The sequence below is a fragment of the Triturus cristatus genome, chromosome 2_1, assembly GCF_964204655.1.
Source record: "Triturus cristatus chromosome 2_1, aTriCri1.1, whole genome shotgun sequence".
NCBI lineage: Eukaryota > Metazoa > Chordata > Amphibia > Caudata > Salamandridae > Triturus > Triturus cristatus.
The window spans coordinates 1,183,003,343-1,183,016,974 of record NC_140581.1 but is presented as its reverse complement, the minus strand read 5'-3'; the positions used below and the strand labels follow the sequence as shown (position 1 = coordinate 1,183,016,974).

At 51.7% G+C, this 13,632-nt stretch overlaps 1 protein-coding gene across 2 annotated transcripts in view; it reads right to left on the bottom strand.

Moving 5' to 3' along the window:
- DNAH6 (dynein axonemal heavy chain 6) overlaps positions 1-13,632 on the bottom strand; it is a 2,458,578-nt gene that overhangs the window by 986,699 nt on the left and 1,458,247 nt on the right. For both annotated transcript variants that reach the window (XM_085636629.1, XM_085636630.1), the window contains one exon: positions 4,085-4,239. In XM_085636629.1, the coding sequence (XP_085492755.1) occupies positions 4,085-4,239 (155 nt within the window). The remainder of the gene's footprint in view (positions 1-4,084; positions 4,240-13,632) is intronic.

Sequence of the window (13,632 nt, the reverse complement as noted above, 5' to 3'; positions counted from 1 at the left end):
GGCAATACGACCCTACTCCTCCCTGTTTGTTGATCGCGGTAGTGTTGTCCGGCAGAACCTGAACTGACTCACCGCAAATGGAGGGAATGAAGGTGTGAGAAGCTGGTTTGGTATATGGTATACACTTATGTAAATGGGCACACTGCACCCATCCAGACAACCCTTATGGTGATTTTAGTGGTCTTACACAACCTTAGAAACGTCTCTAAGTGGTGGCTGTGGAAAGCAGCCTTCAGGCTTAGTCCAGAAGGAGTGTAAAGCAGCTTGTTTTACCGGAACATAATCTTATTCATATAGATTAAGTGAAAAAGAACCACACAGTGTATTTATAAAAATGTGTATTTATTATAAGACACTCACTAACACTTACAGATATCTCCTAGCCAGAGATATACACAATGCACACAATACTTTTCAATAGAAACAGGTAAGTAGCACAGTTACACAGTAGTCGCCTGGGGGAGACCAAACCATATACTAAAATAGTGCTATGCGAACCACAACTCAAATCAAGACTATACCCAGACGGCGTAGAAGTGCCGGTGACACGAAGAACCACCCAAGGTAAGTAACCAGGAACCCCATAGGGGCCATGGGCAGAGTGGGAGCATGACCGCGGGCTCAATACAAGTCAATGGGTAAGTCGCGGTTACAATTTTAAAGAAGAAGGACTCTTTCCAGTGGACCCTGAAGAAACCCCATGGTAGACTGAAGGTTGGAGAGCCACCCCACCCGTGGATACCCTAGGAACCAGGATACCTACACCAAGGAAGCCGGGTGCATATGTGTGAAGTGCATCTGAAACGGCCGTCGAACTCAATGGAGGACTTCAGGAAGATGCCGCTTCTGGAGAAGGTGAAAGTGTCGGGTGGAACCCAAAGGTGGATTCAAGATGAAAAGTACCTGCAAGCAGAGGGGACAGAGTCTATGCCACTCAGGAGTGACCAGGAGGCACGGAAGACGTATACCCACCGATGTCAGGTGCTGCAGGAGAGCTGACAGTGACCTTGGAGCTGCAGCTGTGCGGACCAGGCAACACTGTGGAAGACCAGGAGCTGTTCACGAACTGTCCCACGTCAGATGTCGAGAGATGAGGGGTCGGTGTCTGTCGGGAGCACCAACAAGCCTTGGCAACTGCAAACAACATGGAAAGCAAAGAAGGTGCAGAGTCAGGACCAGCAAGGTCCGGGTGACTCACCACAAGCAGGGATGGCAGAGCAGGCCCCAGAGCAATCAGGGGAGCCCACTGAAATTAAAAGAAAACCCTCAAGAGGACCCACATGCCGGAGGCACTGGAGTCGCAAGAGGAACTTGAGCAGCTCACCAAAGACGCAAGCCCACGATGCAGGTGATGTGGTGGGGATGAAGATCTTGGTCACAGAAGATGCTTGAGGTTGGGACTACTTGGAACCCGAAGATCATGGTGGAAGGAAGCCAACAAGCCTTTGCAACAGCAAGTCGATGTGGCGCACAGGGGTTCGGTTCATTTGGCTCCGACGAGGGATAGTGGCCTCAAACTTGGTGGGTGGACAGGGCAGGCCTTGTACGATGTGAAGAACCACAACTTGTATTGCTAGCCTTTCGGAGTCCGTGGGAGCCCAGGATCAGCACACTGGTCGGCTTAGTTGCAGTACCTGCAGATGCAGGGAAGTGACTCCTTCACTTCAAGGGAGATTCTTTCAGGTGTCTTGGATGTCCACCGGCCTTGGAAGGTTCCTGTATGGATCACAGGCATAGACATTGCAGCAGACGATCAGGGCGATGAGACTAGGAGCAGCAAGAGCTTTCCCAATTGCAGTCTTGATGCCCAGAGCGAAGTCCAGAGTGCCCAGACAGTCGAAGAAGAAGTGGTGTTTTGAAATTAATCTTGTCCCATGACGAATCTAGAGACCCACCCTCATGTAAGCCCTTAAGTACCCTAAGGAAAGGGTTGAGACGATTCAGGTTTCCTCCTAGAGGAGGGGTCGGACAGTGGGGAGGATATTAGCATGTCCTTTATCCAGTTTCGCACCAGAGTGGGAGCCAACTGCTCCCTGAGCTGGTTTGAACTGGACCACGCAAGAAGGGCACCAAGTGTGGCCTCCAAGCAGACTGAGTTGCGCTGGCAAGCGCTCCCACCCGGCCCCAATACACTCAACCCCATGTGGCAGGTGGTCACACCTCCCCGTGACAGGATACCTATTGCTCTGCCTTACTCTGCTCGAGCTTTGCTCAGCAGCAGGAGGGCAGAATCGCGTCTCTAGTTGGCAGCACCCATGTGGTGCTGTTCGGGTTTAGAAGACTGGTATCGGGAGCACTGAGGGCCTCCCGGAGGAACTTTAAAGTGCATGGAATCATACCTCCCACACCATTTACAGCGTGGGGGTATGATTCCAACATGTTTGATACCAAACATGACAGGGTTCATTACAGCCAGTTTAGAGATGGCCATTGCGTAATGACGCATGGCCACTTTATGTATTGTAATGGCTGATGCACTTACAACCCGGAAGAATTGACTCCAAGAATTAGAACCAAGCACCCAGCCTACGGGATTGAAAGGTCAGCTTTAGGGGTGACTTATAGGTTTTAAGTGCAGTGACCTTAGATATAGGGAACCTAGATCTTTCATGAGTGATACTAGCACCAGCTTACACAGACTGCAATGGCAGGCCTGTAGTTACAGTGTGAGTGGTCTCCCATGGGAGGCATAATACATGCTTCAGCCCATAGGGGACCCCTGGTGAACCTATACCTTGGATACACCAGTATCCACTATACTGGGAGTAGCATCCCTGGCCCCTTTCCTACTTCGGAACCACCTCTATCACACCTTTCCGTCGCAAAGATAGAACCTACTGCTACAGAGGCAACAGATGGTCCTCCGAACATCAACCCTGACAAGGGGAGAAAGGAGGGGGGAACTTCAGAAAAGGAAGGGCAAAAGCATTTTCCACAAGATTCACCCCACTCCAGTGAGGACTCCTACATGATGTAGTCATCAGTGGTCAGCTGGATCCTCGTGGGTTCAGAATTCCTTCTGCTTTTTTGCCCCTGGAGATGGCAAACAGCGCACAACAACTTGAGCAGTTCCAATCTCTCTGTGTCAGCAAGAGTCAGGAGAAGGTTCCTTTCAGGCAGGGTCTTTCTTCAGATGTTCTCCTCCTAGATCCAGGAGTTTTCTGAGGAGGTGGTGGTGAGTTGACAGTCTTGCACAATGCAGTAGCCAGTGACTGGAAAATCTACACCCAACTCCATTTATTTTCTCACCCTATGCCCCTTCCCTTTTGTAGCACAAACCCTCATTTACTATAAACATTTCCAAAGTTTTCATTTCAAAATTGTTAACCCTATCTTTTACCCAGATGGGCCCTGGGTCTTCTTTACCCAGTACCCTATTTAGATGAGGTGTCATTCCACTGTCACGGTCAAATACTGATTTGCTATACTACCGGGGCTGAATGTCTTGAAGGGAAATGGGAATGAATGGGAGCAGATGCTGCCATCCAAATTTGGCATTTACAAGTCAAAAGAGGCAATGTGAAGACTGTCCTTTGTTCTGCCTACTGTTACTGTACACCTCTCAGGTGGCTAATTCCTTGTATAAAGCCAGTTGCTCACAAGACATTTGCCTTCCTTGGCCACTAGGTAAGCCTTTATCTCTTGGGAGCAGGGCCATTAACTCCAGCCAGGAATGTGTATTGAGCCTCTGGAGGTAGGTTGAGTGGCAACAATGGTTCACAAAGTACACTTCTATGCTACAAATCCACTAAAGTTATTAAAAAACAATGCACAATACATGGTGTAGGTGGGAATCACAGGCACTACACTACTGTTTAGGAGAGTCGTAAAGCCAGGAAACTGAGACAGGGCATAACAACAAAAATGTTATTTCTTGCATGTTAACCAGCGCATTCATAATCAAGCATACAAGTTCATCGCATTAAACGACAATGGGAAGTTTGTAGCATGTGGTTCTCAATTTGGCATGCAATCCTTTAAAATATATATCATGCGCAATTGGGCACAAATTCGCAACATTGCACAAAGAACAAATCTGTACTTCTAAGTTACACTTGCTTGTGCCAACAAGAGAATAGTTTACCTCGACACATGATCTACTGCATCCAAGAAAAACACCAGCTTTGTCTCTTTAGAATATGTCATGTTGTAATCATCCAGGTAGTCTTGTAATATAGTTTTAATCTTCTCCATATCAGTCAAGTCCTCATATATTCTTTCATTCTTTGGTGCTCCAAGCTATGAAAAGACATTTACGTGTATTTAAAAAAAAATGTATGAAGCTTAGTTCAAGCACAGACATAGAAATATAATTTGTACAAAATGTGACACAAAATATAACAATTTTTCCATTAATGTACACAGCTCTGAAATGCTATTTTTAATTTACAGTCATGATTTGGTTAATTACACTGTGGTCTGTACAGTGTCTGTTTAAGCTAGATAATGAAGATTTCATTTGTATATTATGGCCATCCTACAGAAGATAATTTTGCAAGATACATTCAATTAAAATACCTATTTCAGAATGTTAATGTCTCAGTGTGATCTATAGTGTTCTTGACACTCCTTATTTCTTTAATGGAGATTTGTCAGACTCCAACAATATACCCCACATTCAAGGCAACAGACTCAGCACAGTATTTTTCACTACATAAGCCATGAAACATTTAGACATCATGAAGCAGTTTGTACTAGAAAGTCAATAACTTATTTTTACCAGAAGAGAGTTCCACAGTTTAGCAGTTAGAACAGAGAAAGAGGCCACACCAATATCAGATTTGTTGTCAGATAATACTGGGGCCAAGATGGACTGAAGTAGTGTGATAGGGACATATGATGGGTATCTACCACAGATGTTTGAAGGAAGGTATAGAGTTTTTTTTTCTGAAGAAGAAAATGTACTGGTCAATGGATAATGCAATTAGCCATGCATGTTGCTTTGAAGGTGATACATCTAGCCACAAGCATCCGATGTACAGGCTGAAGTGCAGGGGGAATCCATGGCCTGATACAAACGTGAAAGTTGACTTGCAGCTGTGTTCTGGATTCTCTGCAAGTTTTTGATCCATTCTCTCCAAGGTATATACTGTTGGTGTTGTTCTAGTTGGGAGAGTAGTAGACTGATTTTTGATTGTACCCTTTGGTGGAATCCTAAATAGGGAAAGATTTGAGAAGGTATTTCATCATGTAAAAATATCCTTATGTAAAACTTGTGGCATTAGTGCGAAGTTTGAATCTTTGATCTTGCCTAGATTGCTCACTTGCACTAATTAGGAGGAGGGAAATCACATTTTGGTCATATGGTATGCAGGAGATAGATGGTCTTGTTCCCACTGGGAAGTGTCTATGTTTCTGATGTGTTTTCATTTAGGTATTTGTTCACATATGTGAGAAGGTGGCCTGATAAATGCTGTCCACTAGTTCTAGTGGGCACCTTGTATCAGTCCAAACAACCCCTTGTGGTGATAGGTTAAAGACAACCTTTATTGAAAGCTATCCTAGTGGTAGCTATGGAGAGCAGCCTTCAGGCTAAGTCTTGAAGGAATGTAAAGCAGCTTGTTTTACCAGTTTATAATCTCTTGAATGATCAAATGAAAGGACAACCACACCAGGTATATATTAAAAATATATGTATTTAGGTTAACACACACCCCTCTAGTCTCTTTATGAGACTGGAGTTCGAAGTACTTAAGTTACAAGTGATTAAGCATCAGTAAAAGCACAAATACACGTTTGGGCCCTAGGGGCGTACCAAACCATATACCAAAAAAGTGGTATAAGAACCACGACTGAAATAGGCACTAGGCCTATTGCCTCTAGAATCGCTGGGACCCCCAGGATCCACCCAAGGTAGTGACACAGGGGACCCACGGGAGCTGTATGCAGTGTGAAAACACAACCGCGGGTTCCTATTATCTTCTACGGGGAATGTCGCGGTTGGAATTTTAAAGATTAGGGACACTTCTAATCGAGTCAGGACCAAACCCTTTTGGACTTAAGAAGTTCTAGGGCTAGCACCTACGGGAGTACCGGAGTACTCGAGTTACCTCAACCAGGGAAGCCGGGTGCATAGGTGTCTTTTGGTGTCGGGTCACCTCGTCGATTGCAATGGAAGCCTGCAAAGAACTGCTGCTGCCGTGAAGAGGAGAAGTGTCCGAAGAGATCCAAGCCTGGATCTAGGATGGAAGGAACCTGAAAGCAGAGGGGACAGAGTCAGTGTCACTGGCCAGTGACCGAGGGCAGGATGGACCAATGCCCACAGATGTCGGGTGCTTCAGGTGAGTTGATGGGTGTCTTGACTCTTCAGCCACGAGGTCCAGGAGGCGTCGACGAAGTCCACGAGCCGGATTCGAGCTGTCCCACGAAGTCTGTCGAATGCTGCCGTGTCGGCGACCAGAATGGACCAAACAAGCCTTGGCAACGGCAAGTCACTGGAATTCAGAGAAAGGACTGCGGTGCAGACCAGCAAGGTCTGAGGGACTTACCCTGCAAGGGTAAGTCAGGGCGCGTCTGGAGCAACCAGGAAAGCCCAAGCAGAAAAGGGGTTGCCTTCATGGGGACCTGCTAGCCAACGGACTAGTGATCGCAAGGGAGCCTCGAGCGGTCGCACTTGAAACTGGCCCACGGGTCACTCGTGGAGGCCAGCAATCTTCAGTGCAGGAGGTGATCAAGGCTGGGGCTACTCGGAGCCCAAATCACATCTTTGAGGAGGACCAGGAAGATGCTGTTGCTGCAAAAGAACACGGTGTCCAGGGGTCACAGTTCCACGTCACCCACGATAGCCACGGGCCTCAGCTTGCTGTGGACTCAGGGTAGCCTCGGGGAAGTATGGAAATCCACCTCTGGTGATGCAAAGACTTCGGCATCCGGCGGGAGCTTCAGCGATGCAGACCGGTCAGTTGCTTCTCTGGTGCCTGCCAAGCAGGGGAGTCACTCCTTGACCCCAAGGGAGATTTCTTCCGTCTTCTAGTTGTGATAGAAAGTCGAAGGTCCAGGATATATGTTGCAGAGTTTCGTCCAGGGTAATCTAAAGTCCTAGGGACTGGATTCCTATACTTATACTAAGTTTAGTAGATGGACTAACTCTAAGGCCCCACCTATGGGTGGGCTTGGAAAGAGGGGTGGTTACACCCATTTCCTTTGTCCAGTTTCGTGCCAGAGCAGGGGCAGGTAGCCCCTGCAACCGGTTTGAACTGGACTATGCACAGGGACACCAAGTGTGCCCCCAGTGCAGGACTTCAAAGCATCAGAGAGTGCTCTTGCCCAGCCCCCATACACATCTGCCTGTCTGGGGAGGTGGTCACACCTCCCTTCGACAGGAAACCTATTGTCCAGGCCTCCCCTGCCGGAGTTTTGTTCAGCAGCAGGAGGCCAGACCTGTCTGTGGCAGAGGCATCCATTTTGTGATGCCAGGGCTCAGGAAAGTCCTACTGGGTTTGACCAGTGTGAACATGTCTCTCCCTCAAGAAGGGTGGAATGCTACTCCCGCCGCCAGAACTGGCGGGGGGGGGGGGAGGGGGGGGGGGGTAGTATTCCAAAGCGTTTGACACCAAACACGACATGTTTTGATGCAGCCATTCCAAAGTTAGCATTTACGGCGAGGTTATAATGCACTTAAAAGTATATGGTATGGCTGTATCACAGAGAAGCCATAAGAAAGGATTTCCAAAAGCTGCAGAGGGGCTCAGCTCATGCATGGGCACCCTCTCACACAAAACCAAGTACTCTGCCTTCAGGATTGTTAAGGCCTGCCATAGGAGTGACTTATAAATTTATATGTGTCTGTATATATATATGTGGATATAGGTAGCCTATACCACTGTAAGGGGTGCAAGCACACCCTTACCCAGGCTGCAGTAGCGGTCCTGTGGTGCCATTTTGGAGTGCTTCCCAGAGTTGGCATAATACATGCTTCAGCCCCTGGTAGGCCTCTGAGGTACCTATGCCCTAGGTACATAGTATACCATATACTAGGGGCTTATAAGGCACTCCACAATCCAATTAGATATGTACCTAATGTACATGCAAACCATTTTAGAGAGGAAGCAGCTAGGCTGTGGTCCTGATTAGCAGCGCCACAGCCAACCTAAGGTCGAAAAACAGTGAAACACCAGCACAAAGTGGGGGTACCCATGTGAAGCAGATCCTACTCCCCTACAACATCCAATAATCTAAGAGGGAGCTTGCAGGAGCACCAGAGTGGGGGCAGACTTCAAGCCCCAGCATCCCAAGCGGCAGGGAGCCGCCGATGCCAGCACTCTAGTTCTAGTTCAGTTTATTTGCATAGTTAATAAAAACCATTGCAATACAATAAAACATCAAGTTAAGACAATTCTACATATGATATTAAAAATACATTTCATGGGGGCGTGGCTAAGAGCGTCGAGATGGCGGTCGCACCTTAGGAGTGCTCTGGACCCCTCCGTCATCCGCTCCTCATCCGCCACCATCTCCTCTCACCTGTAGTCAAAATCCGGCCACCACCTTGCTCTGGAGTCCGACCTTGTGCCCAGCTGCGTTGTGGGTGCAGTATTAAGGCCGCACACAGCCCGAGACACAGCCTGAGACGCGATCCCGCCTCGCGGTACCCGTAAGATGGCGGCCGCCTCAGACCGGTGAGCTGGCCTCCCTCGGAGATCTGCCGATCAGCGCTGAGCGGGACTGAAGCGGTGCTGTCCATTGACCTCTCCTGCCGCGGTGGAGGATTCCCGGCGCTTCCCGCTGCGACGGCCACTCCTGCACCCTGAGGACCGGTGGCGCCTCCGTGCTCCGGCGGCCTGCACCCGGAAGGTTGGAGGCGTGAGCGGCACCTAAGATGTGGCCCTGCGACATCTGGAACACCGGACTGGATACCGGCCGTCGATCGGACAGCGGAGGTGGTGCGGCACCCGTCCGGTCTGGGGAAAACTTGGAAGCTGTGCGTGGGAGCCCAGCAGGTCTGATGCGGGGCTCTGTGCTGGCCTCTCTTGCGCCTTGAGTGGAGGAGGCTCGTGGGGGCACCCTGCGTGGCAGTCGCTCATGCACGCTGGGAGGTGCCGCCACCGCTGAGTCCTGGTGGCCGGCGCCCAGGGGGGCGGCTGGCACCCACGACACAATCCTGCTGCATCTGGCCCCGGTCTGTGGAAGCCTGAATGACGATCGTCCGTCGGTCGGACGGCGAGGGCTGGGGGATATCCAGCCTGTGTGGAGATCGCCCGCGCCGGATCCTTCCTGATCCCTCTGCGACTTAGCACCGAGGCTGAACAGACAGGGGCTGCAGGCCCCGGCTCAGGGAACCTGACATCACAACCACCACAGGTGAGGCTTGCCTGTGTGGCCTGTCCCGGTGAAGGTATCGGCCGTCTGTCGGCAGCATGGGGAGTTGCGGGTGTTGCCCCCCACCACACCGGTAGATGCGTGCGGCCTCCACCTCTCACTGAGACTGTGGTGGTTACCGACTTGTGCCTGGGCCGCGCTGGTGGTGTTTGCGGCTCCTCTAGCTCTTCCCTCCTTGGAGACGCCACCCCGGAGGGAAGCGACGACCGTGGACCTCTTCCTGCCTGTCTGGGTCCTGCTTCTGGTGGTCGGCCCGCGCTGACGGGATCATGGGCCCGGGTGGGGTCTTCTCTGACTTGGGCCTGTGTGACGGTGTGAGGTGGGCAGTGGAGCTCGGCCATCGGATCGGACGGCGCCAAAGTAGTAGAGACAGCAGAGGCCGCGAGGGGGGTCGCTCTCTCCCCCGGGGAGGTGCTCCCGGCCGGACTTGATGCCGGAGTGTCGAGGCGTTTCAGCTGTTGACTTGGACAGTGGTGTGGGGTCCACGGGCCCTCTCCCTCCTATCTTCCCTCCTCTCTGTGCGGAGATGGCCCGTGGCCGGTCGCGGGCTCTGTAAAGTCTGGGTCTGACCACGGCATCGGCAGCGGAAAGGCTACTCCTGTGAGGGGGTTTGGCCATCGGTCAGACATGGTGTGCTGAGTGGGGGGTGCCCCCTACCTTCCCCCATTCTTCTCTTCTTCCTCTCCGCTGTGGCCCACCCCCGGGTACATCCAGCCGGATGTTTTTGTCCTCCTCCGCCCCTACCTGTGCACAAAGAGTTGATGTGGGCCCCTGACCTGGTGGGGTGGCAACCATGGGAAGAGACCGGGGGCTGAAAGCCTCTGCCACACAAACCAAGATCGACCAATTCACCGTTATGGACACTGGAGCAACAGGGAGAACTACGGGGAAAGACATCCCCTCCCAGGCGGACTTACTGACCATCCTTCAGGCCATCCGCACTTCCCAAACCTCTGTGGAAGGGTTAGATTGAGGAAGTCCGCATCAACATGAACCTCATCCATCAAGATCTCTGCAACAAGGTGGACCGGATTAAGGAGAAGGAGTCTCGTGTGTCCATGGTGGAAGATGACGTCCACCAACTCAAAGAGCAAGTCGCACATCTCCAGACTCATACCCGGGAGTTCCACAGGTGGGCCGAAGACGCCAAAAACAGGTCCCGGCCGTAACAACCTCCGCCTGGTGAGGTTCCCGGAAGGAGTGGAACAGGGTCGGCCGTTTGACTTCATTGAACGTTGGCTACGATCATGGATGCCTGGGGGCTCCCTCTCCCCATGGTTTGCAATTGAGAGAGCCACCGATCTTTCGCATCCAAGCCGCCAACGGGGGCGCCTCACAGGCCGTTCATCATGCAGATCCTTAACTACAAGGACCGGGACTCCGTTCTGGTGGAGGAGCGTAAGCAGCAGCACCTCCGGTACCAGGGTCAAGGGATTATGGTCTTCCCGGATTACACCTGTGAGGTCCAGAGCCAGCGGTGCTCGTTCCGTGAGGTGAAGCAGAAGTTACGTGTCTACATATCCCATACAGGCTACTCTTTCCCGGCCCGCCTGCAAGTGGTCTTCCAGGACAAATCCCTCTTCTTTGACACTCCTGAGGAGGCCTGAATCTGGGCAACAGAGGAGCGACCCATTTGGCTCCCAGCCGTAACGATTCTCAGCGGAGTAACAAAGATGGCCCCAACTTGGATTGTCCTGGCCCGCGACCGCAACGCACCTGTTCAAGCAGGAGGGGGGGTCCATGACAGGCCCGGTCAGCCTCGCCAACCGGTCTCTCTCACCGTTCGGCAGCTGGGGCTCCTTCGGACAACCTCCCAGCACTGCGACGCTCTTGCTCTTCCCACCGCTCTGAGCCTGAGAGTGCTTCCCCTCGACCATCCCTATCGGTGCATGCGGACACAGATCTTTCACGTAGCCCGGTCCTCCCTGTTGAGACACTTTGAACCTGATGTATTCCCCGGCACTGCAGGTCTTGCGGCAGTTTGAGCTACAATTGTCTTATTTACTTGCTTTGAGATGGTTACTTCTATAAAACATCCTGCTAAGAGGAGGGGTCCTCCACGTCTCCTAGTTCCAAGCATTCTAGTTTGGTATTTTTTCTTCTTCTCAGGTTTCTCATTTAGGGTCGACAGATGCTTCTGTTCCTGAAGCATAGGGAGGGGGGAGGGGGATGGATTGGGAGGGGGGACCATTGTCCTGTTTTTTGTTTGTTCCTTTTCCTTTGCACGCACAATCTAGCTCAATCACATTACTACTACGCACTCCATAGAGTCCGCAGACCTGGCTCCTCACAGCTATATGCTTCTCGCCATACCCACATCTCTGACCGCTACCATTGTGACCGCCCGCACCATCAGCCTCCCAACAATTCCCCGAATGGCCTGTGTGGGCCTACCACTCCGCTTGCACCAGCTGCATGTGCAGGACGTCTCCTTTTGCACTTCAACCCCCCATAACTGACGCGCGCAGCGAAATAGGGTCGCTACACATATTGTCCTGGAATGTTAACGGATTAACGGATAGGGTCAAGCGCACAGCGGGTCTGCGGTATGCCCAACGCCACACAGTTGACATACTGCTCCTTCAAGAAACCCATCTAGTAGGCAATAAATGCCCCTTCCTGGCGAGGTATGGTTACGGCAGGGTTTGGCATTCTGGCATCACATGGGGTTCGAGGGGGGTAGCCATTCTCGTGCGCCGCTCCCTTCCCTTCGTCCTGCACAAGGTCATGACTGATCCCATGGGTTCCTTCATTGTCCTGGAAGGGGCTGTGGGGGACCGTGCACTCAATCTGATGTCGATTTATTCCCCACCATCTTTGATGGGCCTCACACTCCGGCAGCTCGCGGAGTTAATCACTGCCCTACCTCAGGGGATGACTATTGTAGGGGGCAACTTCAATGCAGGTATGGATCCCACCTGCAACGTAAGAAGAGTCCCCTCATCCTCTAGGACCTCCCAGGCCAAGCACCTATCTAATTGGGCGGCTGCCCTGGGGCCTGCGACACCTGGAGACTCTGGCACCCCTCTTCCAGTCAATATACTCACACTTCGGCATCTCACCACAGTCATGCCCGGATCGACTATATCTTCCTCCCGGCTCTTGACTGTTGCACACTCAAGGAGATATTCATACTCCCTTGGGGTATTTCTGACCACTCTCCGGCGGCATTGCGGGTTGGGGATCTGCCGAGCACCTTGCGACCGATATGGCGGCTAAATGCCTGGTTTCTCCAGGACAAAGACTTCCGTGAATCAGTGGGCAATGAGCTCTGACATTTCTTTGCCGCTAACCAAGGATCCGTTTCTTCCCCTGCTATCCTGTGGGAGGCGGGTAAGGTCATCATTCGTGGGTTCGCCAAGAGTCAACTCAAACTCCACCGCACTGAGCAGGAATCCCGGATCACCCTCCTGGAGGCTAAATCCACTCTCATAGAGGGGCGTCCGCCCGAGGAGAGGACTGAGGCCCTGGATAGGAGACTGGCATGCTTACGGGATGAGATCAGGCTGACTTCCATGGAGGCTGCGAAGCTACTATGGAGGTCTTCGGTGGCACGTGTGTATGGCCGGGGGAACAGAAACAGCAAGCTTCTCTATCGACTGGCCACCTGTGCGTTGACCGATCGTATTATCCCTGAGGTGCTGGACTCGAGTGGCAAGATCCAGCGATCTCCAGCGGCGATCGCTCAATGCTTCACCACTTACTACGCCGCCCTTTACACCACCAAGCATCCGCGGCGGTCACTCCCCAACCTGCTCCGCCGTGAGAAAATCTCTCTCCCGCACCTTAGCGAGATGGAGGTCGAAGTGCTGGACCTTACGTTTGCTCCTGAGGAGGTTAATGAAGCAATCTCCCACATGGCGGCTGGCAAGACTCCGGGTCCAGACGGATTTCCTCAGGAATTCTACACAGGCTACCATGACGCGCTGGTGCCCCATCTGATGGAGCTGTACGAGGAGGCGACCGACAAGGGCTCATTTTGCTTTGAAACCGATATGGCCACCATTGTGGTGATCCCTAAGTCTCAGCCTCCCTCGAAGCACTGTGCCGAATATCGGCCTATCTCTCTTATTAATATGGAACTCAAGATCTTTGCTACTGTCCTCGATAACCACATGCGGCCACACTTGGCCAAACTGGTTCATCCTGACCAGTGTGGCTTCATGCCCTCACGGGGTACCCGTCACTGTCTCAGGCGTCTCCACCTCGCTCTAGCGAATTGCCAGTGCCTGACTCCGTACTTGTCCCTCCTTCTTGTAGATTTCAGAAAAAACCTTTGATTCAGTGGAATAGCAATATTTGGTGGTGGTCTTG